Source organism: Cygnus olor, chromosome 15 (assembly GCF_009769625.2).
Source record: "Cygnus olor isolate bCygOlo1 chromosome 15, bCygOlo1.pri.v2, whole genome shotgun sequence".
Classification (NCBI taxonomy): domain Eukaryota; kingdom Metazoa; phylum Chordata; class Aves; order Anseriformes; family Anatidae; genus Cygnus; species Cygnus olor.
This window is the reverse complement of record NC_049183.1, coordinates 6674244-6690940: the sequence shown is the minus strand read 5'-3', so window position 1 is coordinate 6690940 and position 16697 is coordinate 6674244. Positions and strand designations below refer to the sequence as shown.

At 45.1% G+C, this 16697-nt stretch overlaps 1 protein-coding gene across 4 annotated transcripts in view; it reads left to right on the top strand.

Moving 5' to 3' along the window:
- The window catches only part of AXIN1 (axin 1), an 83674-nt gene that overhangs the window by 40320 nt on the left and 26657 nt on the right, over positions 1-16697 (top strand). For all 4 annotated transcript variants that reach the window (XM_040574038.1, XM_040574037.1, XM_040574040.1 and 1 more), the window contains exons 3-4: positions 3603-3743; positions 13866-13962. In XM_040574038.1, the coding sequence (XP_040429972.1) occupies positions 3603-3743; positions 13866-13962 (238 nt within the window). The remainder of the gene's footprint in view (positions 1-3602; positions 3744-13865; positions 13963-16697) is intronic.

Sequence of the window (16697 nt, the reverse complement as noted above, 5' to 3'; positions counted from 1 at the left end):
GCCAGCTGAAGAGAGTTGTCAGGGAGAGGGAACATTAAGAGAAGGATTGAATACAGATGGATTCCTCAAAAGTAATGTAACCTGTTATGATTGCTTTGAAATCCTATACCCTTTCCATGTACTTACGCTTACTGAAAGTTTACATTTGCATTGATGTATTAGAGGCAGAGCTAACATGGAAGTAATCCCTGTTGTATACACGCTTAAGTGTGTAATTTTAGCTAAATACAACAGTTGTGACCAAACTCTTTCCTGTGTTCTCAGTGGAAAGCCCACGACCCTGTTGGGTGCTGCAGGAGAGCCTGTACGTCCCGGCTGCTCCCAGGGGTGAGGGAACACCAGGCACCCCTCTTGTCCCCGCTACCGCGGGAATTCCTTCGGCCACCTCAGATTCGGGCCCAATGAACTCTTAAAACACTTTGTGCCACCGGAGGGGATGGGGGTTGCCTTCCTTTCCCCCTCCACCAGACCCAGCTGGCCCTCAACTCTACTTCTGGTTGTTTTTGCAGCTCTTGTGCGCGCCCACCTGCTCTGCCACCCCAGAGAGCTCTGACCCAAGGCGAGGGCGAGGCGGGGAAATGCATGGCTGCAAGCGAAGGACGGTTCACGGTCCTGATGCCTTGGCTTCTACAAAGCTCCCACTGTCTGCAGGGCCCAGCGCTGGGCTGGCGCGGCCACGCACAGGCAGGGCGCTGGCTTTCCGCTGCAGGAGCTCAGCAGGGACCCGGTGTGCCTCCCACCGCAGTACAAAGCACTGCTCCTGCAGGGCTCGGCGGAGGGCCTCCTCTGCCCTCCCTGCAGCCCAACACCTGCACTGGCCTCTGGGAGAGGGAAGCACTTGAGCGCGTGCGGCTTTGAAGAAAGCAGCTGCCGCGCACAGGGCCAGGGCTGACATAGGAGGGCTAGGATGCATTGCAGCTTCCACTGTGTAGACGCCCTAGAAAAGCTCCAGAAAGCAGGAACAGAAGTCTGTTCCCACGCAGAGTGTGCTGAATGCTGCGGATTCCAATTTTGCCGCTTCCCAAAAGGGAAGGTATAGGTTATAACAATTTAAAAAAAAAACATGGGGTTTGTGTACCACTGATATCCCAGCAGAAAGCATTTCTGTATCAGCAGGGCTAATCTGGGGAGATTGGAGGTGTTTTCCTTCCCTTCGAAGTGATCAGTGGATACAAAGGAGAAATTGATTGATCTGTGCATTTTGTTTTGTATATCATAGTGCTTTCTTAACACAGTGCTAGAATAATCCAGGCCACTTCCAGAGAGGCCTGGCAAAATGTCCACTAGAAGTTGGTGTTATATTTTAATTGGGTTATCCAAAAAGCTTCCTTCTCTTTGCCCGCAGGGAAGGCCTGACCTATCCATCATTCTCAGCTCAATTTAAGAGGTTTTATCTGTTTCCATCATGCAACTGTCATATCAGATTTGACAGGAGGGTTACACAGCACAGTGTTCATTTAATTTTCAGAACTGCCCATTGTGTAAGGGGAGAACTGGTGAATGGGTGGTGGTAAGGTTTTCACATATTATACTTTGCTTTTTGGGGTGAACCTGTTCAAATTATTTCCTGTCTTAAATATTTGCCCTGGAAATCTGTTTGGAAATCTGATGGAAGTTAGAAATAAGGCTGCTTCAGTGCACATTTAAAGGGACAGAAAGTTTGTGTGCTCAGACACATCCACGATGACTGGCCATCCCAAGGTTCAGGTTAGCATTCATACCCAACTGACGCTGTTCTTCATCAGAGTGGCAAAACCACACAAGACTCCCTGTGCCTCAAACAGCAGTGGAAAACCTCAGGTGACTCCGTTTTAGATGTTCTTTACACTCCTCTGCAACTACACTAAGCTCCATCATCCACAGAGAAATAGCTTGGGGTTTTTGTTGTTCTGTGGCAAGCAAAATAATAGTTTTCTCTCTGTGAGAATAGGAGGGTAATAGCCTCTAACTGACCACATAATGGGCCTAAAACAATACGTTTTTTCTTAGTGACCTGTGAACGTGGTGGTGTCCATGACCCCTTGTATTACAAGGAAAATTGTTTGGTTCTGTTTCTAGGAGCAGAAGGGCAGGGTGAACAGGAACTGTGTGAGCAGTGTGCTAGCCAAAGGCTGTAGCCCTGTCTAACTCACTTTTAAAACATTTTGGTAGTGCTTCCATCCTTGTATCCCAAATTCCATAGCATTAATAAGTCATTCTGAAAACCTCTACTTTGAATGAGTTGTCTGCTATTCCCAGCTCATGTCATGTTATGGCCAGTGTAATAAGACCAGTAGGTGATATCAAGGTGATGGTTGTCCTGTGTTGATACTCTCTAAAAATACACCAAAACTGCCTACTTTTTCCCTTGCTGGTGTCTTCCTCACCTTCACTCCATCCATCTGTTTTTCTTATGGTGTTGTGGTGGTGTTTTTTTTGTTTGTTTGTTTTGTCTTATCTAAAGGAAAGCTCATCAGGGCAGGGACTGTTTCTTGTTGCCTGTAGGACTTTGACCACTGCATAAAGGCTTTTCACGGCAGAACTGGGAAACGAAAGTTGAGTGATATGTGCTGCTTGACAGGGTTTGCTCAAGGTCCATTCTGAGCCACATCAACTAGGTGCCTGTTGCTGAGTCATTAAACAAAAGATCACGCGGATGAACTTGGTAATCTGAAATAAAACATTACTGTGAATTTCAGAGCTGGTAACAGAGCTTGGAAAACCCAGGAATTCGTAAACTGAAGTCTGTCTGCTCTTCATGCAGAGGGGTAGGCAGGGAGAGTGAGGTACTAAATGACGCTTGTTGCTGTGCTGGTGTGAACATCTCAGCTTGTTCCTCTTTCTGGTGGCTATTTCAAACAACTTGCAGTGACAAGATGCCTGTGTGGCGTGACTGATCGGAGGTGCACTAGAGTTGGATGTATACTAGAGATTGCATCTTCAATAACTGTCTGGAGGACAAGGGATATGGGATTGTGTACAAAGTAGCCTCTGTAGATTCATGGACAGGTTGTCCATTGGAAAAGCAGGTGCAATGAGATGGTCCTTGCTGGGGGAATTTGCAAGTGTTTAATGTACCCGAGTGTGACATTTGAAGTCAGCTTCAGGTTCAGCATTGTAAGCAACTGCCGTTTCTTACTTACCTCCCTACCTTGGCAAACATGTTGGAGGGAAGTAAGGTGGGATGTAGAAGCAAGCATAGAATTGGTGTGCTGTGTTCACTGTTGGAAGACCAGAAAGAAGCCTGCCTTTACTAAGAAAGATACTGTCTAATAATCTAGATACTGCTTTTACATGTCCTGCAGTGCTCATAAAGTGTCGATGCTAAGCAGTTAACCAGTGGACACAATAAATCCTAATGTGAACTGGACTTCTGCCATAATAGTCTTGTTCCCTGTCTTTCTTCAACTCTGACAGTATCATCTTTATGAATTCCCTTTTGCTTCCAGTCAAATCATTCATGGTTTTATCAATATGACTTAACGTGAACACAGCTTATTCTGTAGTGTGTCACCAATGCTGGGGCTCAAAGACAGAGTCCTTCTGCCCAGTGATGCAGAGAAGCCGGTGGAGTAGGGTCAAGATTGTGTCCTTTTGATTTGACATTTTCATTTTTCTTCCAGGCATGGGTCATGGAGAGAGCCTGTTAACCCTTACTATGTCAACACGGGATATGCTCTGGCCCCAGCCACCAGTGCCAACGACAGCGAGCAGCAGAGCATGTCCAGTGATGCAGACACAATGTCGCTGACAGACAGCAGTGTGTAAGTAACCGTAATCTGTTGTGGCAATAAATGGGAGAATAGTATTCGTTTCTTTAGTGAGGGTGCTGATTTTGTGTTAGACTGAGGGTGACACTGCAACAGGTGGTATTGGGCAGAATATCTGACTTCAACAAGGTCATGATCATTCTGGTTTTCTTGTCAAGCTGAGTTGTTTTGTCACTGTGCAGGCAACGCAGCCTCGCTGTTCTTGGGAATATTTGCGACATCAAATGATTTGAGTGAACTAAAATAAATGATGTAGGAGTTCCGGCAGCGTTGCTTGCCAAGTGCAAATAGACATGAGCTCTCTTTGGATTCTTCTTCATCTTTGGGTTCCTCCTTGTCAGGATGAATCAGATGACAACCCCATCAAGACTTGTACCACTGCTCTTTTTCATGTCTTTTATCTCTTCAAAGTTCCCACTTGTTCCTGCAAACCACAGTATTTGGGTGGCTGATTACTGAAAAAAAAGGCTGCGTGACGAGTTCTAGTAATTGTTTTGCTGGAATACAGCTCAGGAAGCTCCTCAGACTTCTTATCCAAAGCTAAGGCAGAACTCAACTGTAGTCGTATCTCTGTGTTCAATTATCCTCTTGTTGTATAATGAATCACAAGGAAAAGTTGGATTAGGACAGTACCTACAACTGGGGGGACTTGGGCTTACATCCATGTTCCTCACTGCAGAATTCCAGTGCTGCCTTAGTTGCTCTGTGCCTTGGGCCTGTCTGGAAACAGCTTTTCCATCAAAGCACATTGTAGTAGCAACTGCAAGGAAATACCAGATTCTTTCTTTGAGTATATGTAGTAGAAAGAGTAAGTAGATTGAGAACCTTTTGAAGGCAAAATATAATTTGACTAAGTCTCTGTAGCTGGGCTATAAGGTGCCACTGAAGGTGTACTCAAGAACCCCAGCATCTGGGAAACCACTCAGCCAGAGCTGGCAGAGGGTCCTGCAGAGCTGCCATCCTTTGGCAAGCACGTGCCAGCGTGGACTGTGCTGGATGAGCTGGGTGTGCTGCATGCATGTGCTGAGGCGGCAGAATGGGTCTTGAAGGTCAGGTAGGATCTTTTACATCATCATTCCAGCCAGGCTGTACTTTGCTACCCGTTGGTTTGTTACCACAGGTTTGGAAGCTCTCTGCCTGTGCATATCACAGCAAGACAGTAAAGACTGGTACATTTGTTCTCGGCTAGTTCATCTAATCAGATGTTCTTGTGAGAGTACTTCACAACTGAAATGATCCCTGTGTGGCTTTAGTGGTTCAGAACTGTTTAAAAACTGAAACTGAGGAGTCTCCACATCATGGTTAGGCCCTGTATACCTATGGAAGCCTCCTCCCTCTGCTGCAGAATCACAGAATTATAGCGGTTGGAAGGGACCTTGAAAGATCATCGGGTCCAACCCCCCTGCCAAAGCAGGTTCCTTAGAGCAGGCTGCCCAGGTAGGCATCCAGACGGGCCTTGAGTATCTCCAGAGAAGGAGACCCCACAACCTCCCTGGGCAGCCTGTCCCAGCGCTCCATCACCCTCACTGTGAAGAAGTTCTTTCGCATGTTGGTGCGGAACTTCCTGTGCTCCATTTTGTGTCCATTACGTCTTGTCCTGTCCCCACAAACCACTGAAAAGAGGTTGGCCAAATCCCTCTGTCTCCCACACTTAAGGTATTTGTAAACATTGATGAGATCCCCTCTCAGTCTCCTTTTCTCCAGGCTGAACAGACCCAGGTCTCTCAGCCTTTCTTCATAGGGAAGATGCTCCAGTCCCCGTATCATCTTTGTGGCCCTCCGCTGGACTCTTTCCAGGAGAAAAGAGTTTCTGCAGGTTTAGCAGATACCTGCTGCCATGTCTTAATGTAAGCCAAGCCAATGCATCAGTCCTTTTAGCACTGAAGAAACTAAGAGAAACTTTGAGAAACTAACCAAATGAGAATTCAGGGTATGCTTTCCCCAGTGGAGACGTCTTACTGGGCAAAGTCTGCCTCCTGTGTCAGCTCTATGTGTGGAAATGCATGCACCCTTAGGAATTTTCTCGAGTGATCATTTAAATAGATCATCCAACTTTTGGGTTTTCTACATATGCAAAACCATGTGCAACAGTAGAAGCTCAGAATGTGCAAATGAGTTGATCTTTCAACTCACCCTGGTTGTGCTACAGTGACAACATCTGACTTGCCCATTCATTTGGTTCATTCATTCTTGACAGACATGCTGGTGAGGACAAGCTGAATTACACTAACTTATGGAGCCTTAAGGGCCTGTTCTCTCTATAGCGTCCAACTTTATAGCTAATTATTAGATTGCTCAGTGATTAAAAAAAATAAAGAAGAAACCCACAGCTTTCGCATTGCAACTGTCCACCATGCCTTGAAGTACTTTGGATTCAAACTGCTGTCACAGGACAATAGTGCGTACTTGGCACAGCACTGAGCTTCAAAAAGATCAGTGATGATGTCTCAGAGGTGTATCTGTGTCTACTTGCATTGGTGTTGTGGGGTCATTGGAAGGGTGTTGCCAGCACAACTCCGCATGGTTTGGACTTTAAGGTTGGCCCTGCTTTGTGTGCGGGGCTGACCAAAGACCTGCAGAGGTCCTTCCCAACAAAATTACTCTTTGCCCAGGATTGGGGCCATTTCTTATTTGCAGAACTAGGCCTTCTAGGGAGCTACAGTGTTGTCATCTCACTGCCAGACACATAACACAAAACTTCATAAAGGTACCTAGGAATCCAGGCCATCTGTATTGTATTATCCACCTGCAAAAGACTAGTGATGCAGAGAGTGAGGACAATGCACTTGCCATATGCTTCAGGAATAAAGCAGCATCTGCCATTCCCCTTTGTGAAGAAATTGCCAAAATTTTGACATCTGTAACACAAATACATGGAAATCCTGATAGTTGGCTCTGGGGAGCCAAAAACTATAAGTTAGCCTAAGAGATTCATCACAAAACTGGAGTTCAAAGTGTGAGGCCATTCATCTGTGCACTGCTAATGACAGTACTCAAAGCCAGACTTTTGATTCCCTAAAAGGGGATCAGTTTTGCACCAGGCCTTTCTGCTGATTCTCAGGATGACGCAGAGATTTTGGCTGACAACTTTTCTAGAGTCATTATTTAGCATTCCATCCCTTCAATAGATTTTTCTTAATAAACATCACAGAGTGTGGGGTGGATACTAGCCTATCTCCTGGCTGGACAATTGTCAGTGAAAGAATTGCCTCTGTAAATTCAGAATATTCTTATGCTGAAGTGGAAGCTACCACCACATAATAACCACCAGTTCTAGGTTAGGTCTGGTGACCACTGCACTTTTATGCAACTTATACTGATAAGCTCCCTCCAAATCTTTTTCTGCTTTGTCTAGTTACTGCCCTCATGACAGAGCAGTGCATCTCACCTGTGAGGTACCTTCCTTAAAGATGATCTGCAAAGGAATTAAAAATGGACGGAGACTTTGTTGTTGCTGCTTCTCTGTGATGAAAAAAAGGATTTGGGGGAAAGCATTCAGTGTTTGGTCTGTTTTTTAGTAGTTCAAATGTGAAGTGTCTTTTGTAGAGCAGAAACCCTTTGATTCTTTAAGCAAAAGATGACAGTTTTACAGAATTAGGAGACCATTTTATTAACAGCAGTGCTGTAAACACAAAGTCCTCCAGGAGGCTCGTTTAGTCTCACTGTGAATGTCGGGAGCTGTCATACCTTGTACAAGAAACTTTCCAGCCTGTGTCATAGATGTCGTCAGTGGGTGCCCACCAAAACACAACAGTTCCCCACCTGCCTTCGGTTCATCCAGTGAGCTGGTGAATCCGTGACGTGGCTGCTGACTGTCAGGAGAGCAGGCCACCTGCCTGCCCAGCCTGGGCACTGCTGCTCCTCCAGGCAGTGCCAGTGTGCATGCTGCTGGATAACCAGGCGAGGGACCTCAGGGACCTCTTCCCCTTGCAGTGCTCATGCAGCAGATCTGCCACCAGGCCTTCGCTTGCGCTCTGTGCCCAGACCTTGAAGATCATGACTCGTGCTTGAGCGCTTGAGATCCCTCAAACAGCAGCATGAGGGATCCAGCAGATGTGAGGTGGAACTCACATCACTGGAACTGAAAGCCCTAGTGGATAAGGAGACTTCTGTATCTGCTGTGGTGGCTCTAAGCAAGCCAGAAGCAGACTTGCTGCTGGCTCTGTGGAGGCGTGGAGATGTTTAGGAGCAGTTCTCGAGTCCACTCTGCTCACCAGCACTAGCTCCTCGCACCATACCCATGTTGCAAAATGGAGGATGCAGACCTTGGTCAAAGTACCACGGGAGGAACTACAGAAAACTGTAGAGGACTGCTAATTTAAGGAGTCAGTGTAATACAAATCCAGCTGCTTTGTCACATACTTTTGTAATTCTTCAGACTCATCAGGTGATATGGAGGAGTATTCTGAAGCTAGCAGGGGTCATATAACTCTGTTATCAGAAGAAACAGATGTAAGAATTCTTCAAAATTAATAAGCTTTTAGCGATTCCTTTTCCACTGGTCCATTGGGCTCATGGGGTTGCACTAATAGTTATACCTGTTAGAAGTTGTGATCATTTACACCCAAGTTCTTCAAGCCCCTAATTTTTATTTCAGTAGCCATAATGTCTTTCTTTCTCAGGCAGAATTATTTTTGTTTGACCATCCTGTGTCTTCTTTATTCTTGGCTCCTTTTTCCTTTAGGCATTTTATCCCTTCTGTGCCTACCATAGGCTGCTTCTAGGACTTTAATTATTGCCAATACATGGACTGCCTTCTGCTCATAACTAGCCCAATCTCAGTAGTTCCTTTTAAGTAAGTCTCAAAATCATGGGAGTATACCTGTGATCTTTCTTTTTGTGCATCTCAAACTGCATGCAGATTCATCCCCAAATTAGGATTCTGGACATACAGCCTTGACCTTTGGCTTACAAAAACTCTGTCTGCATTCAATACTAGCTCTTCATTACCAAATTTTGTTACAGTTTTACATGGTATTGCTGAACCTATCTGCCTCCTGACTTTCAAAGGAATTTTTGCAGAATTGCTTAAGGCAGCAGAAATGAAGAACAACTAGACGACGTCAGAGAAGGGACTCCTGCTGCTTGACATGACCTGCATATCTTGGTGCTTGTGCTTTGAATTTAGGCCTCCTCTAAGGAAAATGGCAACAAAAGGCTCATTCGGTGATGGGCAAGGTTTTTGTCTATGTATGATGTTTACGTACACAAGTCAAGCTCAATAATGAAGAAATCTAGCTTCTGCTCAAAGACAGTGCATGAATGGTTTGTGATCCCAAGGTGGAAACCTCTGTGACCCTACGTCAGAGGAGACTGTGTCTGGGCAATGAGGATGCAGACACAGGCTGATTAAGGAGAGCCCCAACCCTCTAACAGTAAACTGAAGAAAGCGTGCGGGTGCACAAAGAGCACGGCTTGGTGTCAGGCATGGTCTGCCACTGGTAGCCAGCTCAAGCTGGGGGAGAAGGCAAATAAGCGCCGCACACTGTGCAGTCGCTTCTTCTTTGATATACTGCATTTGTCACCAGCTCCCTTCCAAGCTTTGATATTCTACCGATCGTGGCTAAACAGGTTTTGGAAGTGAAATTTCCCCACAGGCTTCATGCACAGCCCAACTACGGAAAACCGCTAGCAGAAGCCTGTATGATATTCTTGCCATCTGGCCCTCTGAGCTAGGTCAAACAGAGAAAGGATTTTCAAAAGTGCCCAGCGCACGTATGTGCTTTTAAAAGTCATTTCCGTGGTACCCAATGCAAGCACGCTTGCCTTAAAGACAAATTTTCAACAGGATGTCATTCCTAGCACAAGTAAATATTGTAATGCGTTGAATTTATGTAATGAATATATTATCAGTCTCTGTTGTTGGAGGGGTTTTCATTTTAAGTACCTTAAAAAACATTGCTCTTAAATACTTAGGCTCTGCTGATTGTTTTTCAGTCTTCCTGTGCCATACAAATTCCTCTGCCTGTGTAGGCAAACCAGCTTTGGTCCTCTGCCGAAAACTGTTTTTATAACAGGAACAGCAGCTGTGTTGTTTTAGCTGTTTCTTGTGGAGGCACAGTCTGGAGAGGACCCGGTGCCATGCTCCTAGCAAGCACTATCCCGGCTGGCGTGCATGGCCACCAGGGCAGCAGAGTCACTTGCCTGCTGGTGGCTGGTGCTGCGCTCCCCGGGGCTGCCGGCCCGGCCTCAGGCACATGGCAGCAATCACAGGTGCCACTACGCGGTCCGTGATCCCTTTCTTGGATAACCCTTGGTGTCAGCAGTGCCTTTCCTAAGGGGACAAGACAGCCGCTGGGCAGGAGGGCTTGTCACGGCAGAGATACTTGAGGGAAATGAAGGCAGATCTAGGTACGAAGGCACCAGGCAGAGGCTGAAACGCATTAAATCGCCTCGTGATGTTCCAGTTCCAATCCAGAAATGCCTTCGGTCAGCATGGTTCTTCTCTTTATTTCTGCAAGAGCTTACGACAGTGAACGAGAGGTCGTGTCTCTTAGCCCAGCGTGGTGCTCCAGCTAAATGAATAATAACCATACTCCTCTCACTGGGTCTCATCACTTCATACTCTTTTTGCTGCGTCTCATCACGTGTCCTGACTCCCCTCACCTGGATATGAGCTCTGCCTTCCCGGGCACTAGGTAAGCCCCCGTCACTGATGGCATGGCTCAGCATGGTGCCCCGGGGTCCCTTCCGCCCCAAATCAAGTCAGAGCACCCAGAACACAGGTGGCCGTGTCCCAGAGTGAAACGGTTTAGAATAGTGGCTACTGCTCCCCAAAATCTTGCAGAGGAAATATTATTCCTCAGATGACTGGCCTTTGGCCAAAATGCCTGGCCATTTCCCTTCGTGCTTTTTGATGTGAGAAGGATCTCTTAGTGACAGTGGTGCTTTGATAAGAGTAATCGGTAGAAAATATTGGCTTCTCTGCCGATCTGTTTCCTGTCTTTCTTATGGTCAGTGATCCTGAATGACTTTGAGTTCTGCTCTATTTAAACAAGTTTAACAGCTTTTTAATTTAAAAGATCCCAAATGATGATTTTCCAGCTTGTTAGGCTTAATGGTCAGATTTGGAGGCTTTCTCCGGAGGAGCAAAGAAGGCGCTCATTAGTAGCATCTGACTGCCAGGCAGCAGCAGACCCTCTGTGCTCATCAGGGGCTCCTGCAGGTGGGTTTGGGGAGCAGAGGAGAGGAAGCCACCACAGTGCCAGAATAGCAAACCAATTGCACTCTCACTAAATAAATGATAGAAATACCCATGTTTCCCCCACCGCATTTTAGCACGGAACTTTCTGGCGCTAAAGAAAATCACGTGATGAAACAAGTAAAAACAGTTTGGAAAGTTTTATTTTAAAAGGAGATGTGCTCTAAAAAAAGTTTATATATATATATATATTATTTCTCTATCTATTGAAAATATCTCAAAGCAAGCTACCTGACAAAAGGAAAACAAAAGTATGGTATTGGTTTTCCTTGCTTTTCCCCCATCTATTGAATAAGGTTTTGTTGGGATAAAATTAAAGTGCTTATCTTTGAATTTGCTTCCTCTGGTTGAGTTGGCACAGTACATTGAACGAAGGAATGTTCCAAGTTCAGAGGTGGCATTGGGGAATCTAGTTAAAATGACATCAAAGGCAGCACAGCAGGGCTGAACATGTGTTTGAAGCCGGATAGATTAGAGGCCATTATCAGCCTTTCGCTACTGTGCTCTGAACAAAAGTCGTTCTTTCCGCTGGGACTGCTGCTGTGGAGAATAAAAAAAATAAAAAAGGAAAAAAATAAAAAGAAAGGAAGAAAGAAGGAAAGAAAAATTGCACCTTCTAGTATAATGCTGCTTTGCCTGTGAACGTCCATGCGGCCGCAACGCTGAAGTTGTGTTCCAGTGCCCGGGTTTTGTGTGGCAGTTAAGCTGATATCTTGTTTATTGATTCTGTCCAGCAATAGCTAAAATCGTTCCACAGCAAAGGCAGAGTCAGTAAAAATCGTCAGTGCTTTTGTTCCCATCCATTCTGGAAAAAAACTGTCCTGATATGATGAAACTGTTTAACCACTGTGACTCTACGTTATTTTTCAAATGGAGGTTCATCATTAAAGAAAATGAAGCTTTCTAATGAATGCTATCGTGATCGCCTGTTGTTATAGCAACACTGCAAAATTGCTCTGCTCTTGTAAAGTGTCTGACTGGGTGCAGCGGAGGTGATGCTCCGAGCCATGCTCTGCCTCCTCCTGCATTACCTGCAGCCAGTAGCCAGAGCTGTAATTAGCCAGACTAATTCTCTGTTTTGTCGTTTGTCTTCCTACAAAAAACCACTTGTCATTAATCATGGTTTTTATTTTATTTTAATGTGTTTAATTTTGAATGCCAGGGTTACTGAATGAAATTGCATTTGTATAGTGCAGTTTGGTTGCAGGAGCAAATTCATGGCAATTCTGTATGGAGCCACGTTTCCAAAGAGTAACTGGGGCAGCAGGCACCACAGACACGGACGGGGCTTCTGTTTGGGAAAGAGAGCTGATGGTGACAGTCCTTGTCCAGGCTCGTGCTTGTAACTCTGGAGGTTTTCAGGCAAAAAAATACAGTAAATTGTGTTTTCCTTGCCAAACATCATGTAGACTTTGAAAATCTGCTCATGTGAGCTCATTAAACTGTTTTGCTTACGTTCTCAAGAAAGAGGTGTGCTTAGCAGTTGAGGGGGTTAGGAGCTTACCTAAAAGCTAAGTGTACTTACAGTTGGCTTGTGCAAACATCTTGTCCTGTAAGATGCAGTTTGACTGAATTGGTCGCACTCTTCAGAGTGGTGCAAGGTTGTCAGTTCACCAAGATGTGTAGGGTAACGATTGGAAGAAGGCAACGTATGTGCATGGAACTTCATATTTGTGACAAACTAAACCACTCCATTCATTTCCACACACTTCCATGGCATTGCCATTACTGAATAAGCAAAATCTGTAAATTAAAAGAGGAAAATTCCAAATGGCCAAGCTCTGGGAGGACATTTGTTTTTGCACTGGTTGATTTTTCTCAAAATAACCTAGTTTCACTAGGACATGAGCCCATTTCCTTATCTCATAACTGAGCTCCACTTCAATTGCATTCTTCTCATCCTGTGATGGTTTCAATGATGAAAACAAAACGTGGTTCCTTCCTTTTCCTGAAGCTATACCCAGTCAGTGATGCTCTGCCGCCAACAGTGCTCAACACAAAGCCTGGTAGCTGTGACCCCTCTGAACACCCCATTGTTGGGACCCAGTGTGCACCCAGGCCCCGTGTTTGTGGAAGGGCCTCAGCAGAGCAGGTCTGCACCACCCTGCAGCTCGTGGCAGAGCCACGAAGCCTGCTGCTGGTCTTTCTGGGGACAGGCTCATTGCTACCAGTCTCCTTCCCCCCACCTTCCTCTGCAGACACCTCCATCGCCAGCTTCTTCATCAAGGGCACAAACAAACTGAACAGAGCTGGTTAGCCTGCATGCTGCTGCCCATGGCTTTCCTGCCCAACCTATACCAGCCTCCTCTATGGCAAGCACTAGATTTTTTCACCCAATAACTTCAGTATCAAGTCCATAATTTCTAACTGAGCTAAAGATCATCTTAAGAGCCATGAAGTCAACCCTTTGCCTTGATAAGCCATTTGAGAAGTTACCACGCTCTTTTCAAAACATATACCTTGTTCCCTGACCAAGTTCCCCTTGGTGTAAATGCTCACTGAGCTCCCACTCCTCCTCCTCCCCCCATTTCTAGCCTGCCCTGTGGTTTACTGTGTACATTGCAGTCTCTTTTGTAGGAAGCAACCAACTATAAAAGGTACCAGGATGCAGTCCAAGTCCTTCTCCCTGCCCTCTACCTTGGGCAACAGTTGCGGGAGTCCTGCCTCGCTCAGCTCCCAGTGGATGCTGTGTAAGTGCCCCTGGTAGGGAGCTCCAGGGACCTGGAGGAGCACTGTTTTCCATGTCGTTCCTCTTGCTCTGTCGCACTCGCCCTGGGCATGTGAAGCCTTTCTCAGATTCTAAGAGGTTTTCTACCTGCCGTTCTGTGGCAACAGGGCTTCAATGAATGTTGTGTGATGGAGACCATCTAATGAAAGGCACTAAAGCAGGGCGTGTTGTTGCTTTATTCTGGCAGAGATGGGATCCCACCATACAGACTCCGGAAGCAGCATCGCAGAGAGATGCAGGAAAGTGCCAAAGCAAATGGACGTGTGCCACTACCTCACATTCCTGTAAGTAGCAGTATCTCCTTCTGCAAAGGTAAATATGCTAAGTGCGTGAGATCTCTAGCATGCGTTTGCTCTGCTTGCTCAAGTGTCAGTTTAACCTCCCTTAGCACTGTATTCATCTGGGGATGGGAATCTGCTGTGCTGAGAAAGGGCATGTAAGAGGGAGGAAAGCTTGGTAGTCTTCTGCCAGCCTCATCATCCGGGGGTACGCAAAACACAGTTTTCTTAAGTGTTTGGTCAGTAGCCAGTTGTTTCTTCAGGACAAGAATGGAAGCGCAGGCTGGCTTAGGTGGCTGGTGTCTGCCTGCAAGTAGGTTATGAGCCTTTGGGGGGATAGAGATGTTTGTGGGAGTTGTAGGAGGCCACTGGACACGAAGGCTGATGTAGCTCTCAGCCAAAGTCAGCTGGGGAAAAATGCAGCTGTCCTGAGCAGTATTCCTGCAGTGGGTAGCAAAAGGGAGCTCTAACCTATTCTCAAGGACTCTGCAAAGCCTGCCTGGGAATACAAGGTAGGAAAGCAAAGAAGGTGCAGACATAAGTATTTTGAATTGTCTGGTATTGTCTCCCCAGTTGCTTCAGGTAAGCAAACAGCTTTTGGAAGATGAGGCTTTGGGGCTCTGCAGCACCATCTGCAGCTCTGCTTATTATTTTCTTTCTGTGAGAAGTTACAGGTGACGTTTAATAAATAGCAGGGAATAAAGGTGCTTTTTTTCCCTTTGGACAGCTGGACTCCAGCACAAAACAAATTGGGAAAGAAAAAAAAAGCCTCCATCTGCTTTTTCCAGAAGTGCCTTCAAACTTGACACAGCTGTTCCCATCCTGCCTGCTCAAAGCAGCACAATGCATGCAGAAATACACCCTCGTTTTAATCTGATTTTAAAAAAAATCACTCTTTGTTTTCCTTTTTAAATTAGATTATTTGCCTTAGATTTAAGAGGGTCTCCTATGCTTTGATCACTGGGTTGACAATAAAAACCCTGGCTGTGGACACTCACTAGCCATCCTTGCTTAGTCACCTCTCTTTTCATACAGTTGCTTTTGCAGTGTGGTCGCTGTTGAAAAGGCTGGCTGGGTGCCTTTTTATTTCACTTGATGCAGTTTTTACTGTAAGCACTGCTTTGTTAGAGTTGAAGTTTGAAAGCTTGGCCTTTATTTTTGTTGTTGTTGTTGTTGCTGTTAGTGAACAGTGGGAACTACTGAGTGAATATTCTCCGACTTCAAAGCTTGTCAGTGGTTTTACCTTTTGGATAAAAATAATAGTGAGTTTCTGTTGATCGTGTGCACTGGCAATGCCTCAGTGGACTGCAGGTTATAAACTCAGAGTATGGAGCATTAAATATGTATAGTGAGCTGTTTTTTAACAAACTTCCATCTGCCAAACATTTCTTTTGTTAAAATGAATAAGTGTCATTCCAGCAGCTGTTCCTTGCAGACTAATTAGTTTTATTTAGCATTAAATTTTATCGACCTTTTTGGAAACCAGTTAAAAGGGGGTGGGAGGGTAAAAAACAAGGTTTAAATTGGCCACCTGCTGCTTATAAATTTATATAATATCCTACTTATCTACACGGTCTTTTAGAATTACATATTCCTTCTAAACTACATACAGACGCTTCACAAGGATTTTTCTATGAAACGCTCAGTGTTCCCATTAGATTCTGTGCTGTAATTTTAAGTCCCAGGGAAAAAGGCATCTTGACGCATATTTTTATGGGAGTGGAAGACTAAGAAGTCAAGTTAGTTCTAGTCTTTCTCCAGGGAATATAAGTTTAGTTCAGACACTCTGGCACCTCCTGCCAGCCAATTACTGACACAGAATTGGCATCAACTTCAGAGAGGCACTGCTCTGCCCTCACTTATCAATCAGCCAAGAAAGGAGAAGGTAATTAGACAATATGTTTTGACAACACCAGTGTGAAATGTTATGAAGTTAGTCTTTTAAAATCACCTCTAACTGCAAGTTTATTGAATTAAACTTACCCAATTAGCAAAGAGCCATGCAAATGTTTCTTCAAGTGTTGCTTTCTAAAGCCAGTGGTTAGGATATCATGCAGCCCGTAGCTAGAGCAGTCTCCATGAGCTGCCTGGACCTGGCGGTTAGTGTGCTTTTAAACATGGAGCAATCACTAAATTGCAGCCTGTGAGTGAAAGTCTTTATGGACTCATATCTAACCAGGATAGCCAGAATCTATACCGATAATTGTTGCAGAATGCATGGCATGTTTTCCTACTGATAGCAGAGAACCTTCTACCTCCAAAAAGTCATTTTAGAAGTCCTTTAGAGACCTTACTGTTCCCTTACAAATGAGGTGTGGGGCTATTATGCAAAATTCTGAAAGAACTTATATTGCTTTTAATAGCAGCACTATTTAGGTCTTTATTTTATTCAGGTCTAGAAGCTATAAACTGTAGTTCATAGGAGATTGCCTGCTAGTTTCATCAGCCATGCTGCCTCCAGACAAGTTTTAAACAAGTTTTAGTCATGTAGGATTCCCCACTATGCAGCAGGAGATCTTAGTGCACGGACAGCTGTGTTCTGCATATTCCATACTTACAAACTTAAATACACTCTAAGTTTGGAAAAGTTGTGCTTTCTGAAATGGCGCTCTGCCAAGGAATGCAGCAGGTGAAGGTTTCTAGCAAGCAACGAGACCTTTATTTTGTGCCTCTCCCAGGAACCTATTACATAGTGGGTGCATGTTGCTTTTTATGTGATTTTTCCATCTTCCTCTTGGATT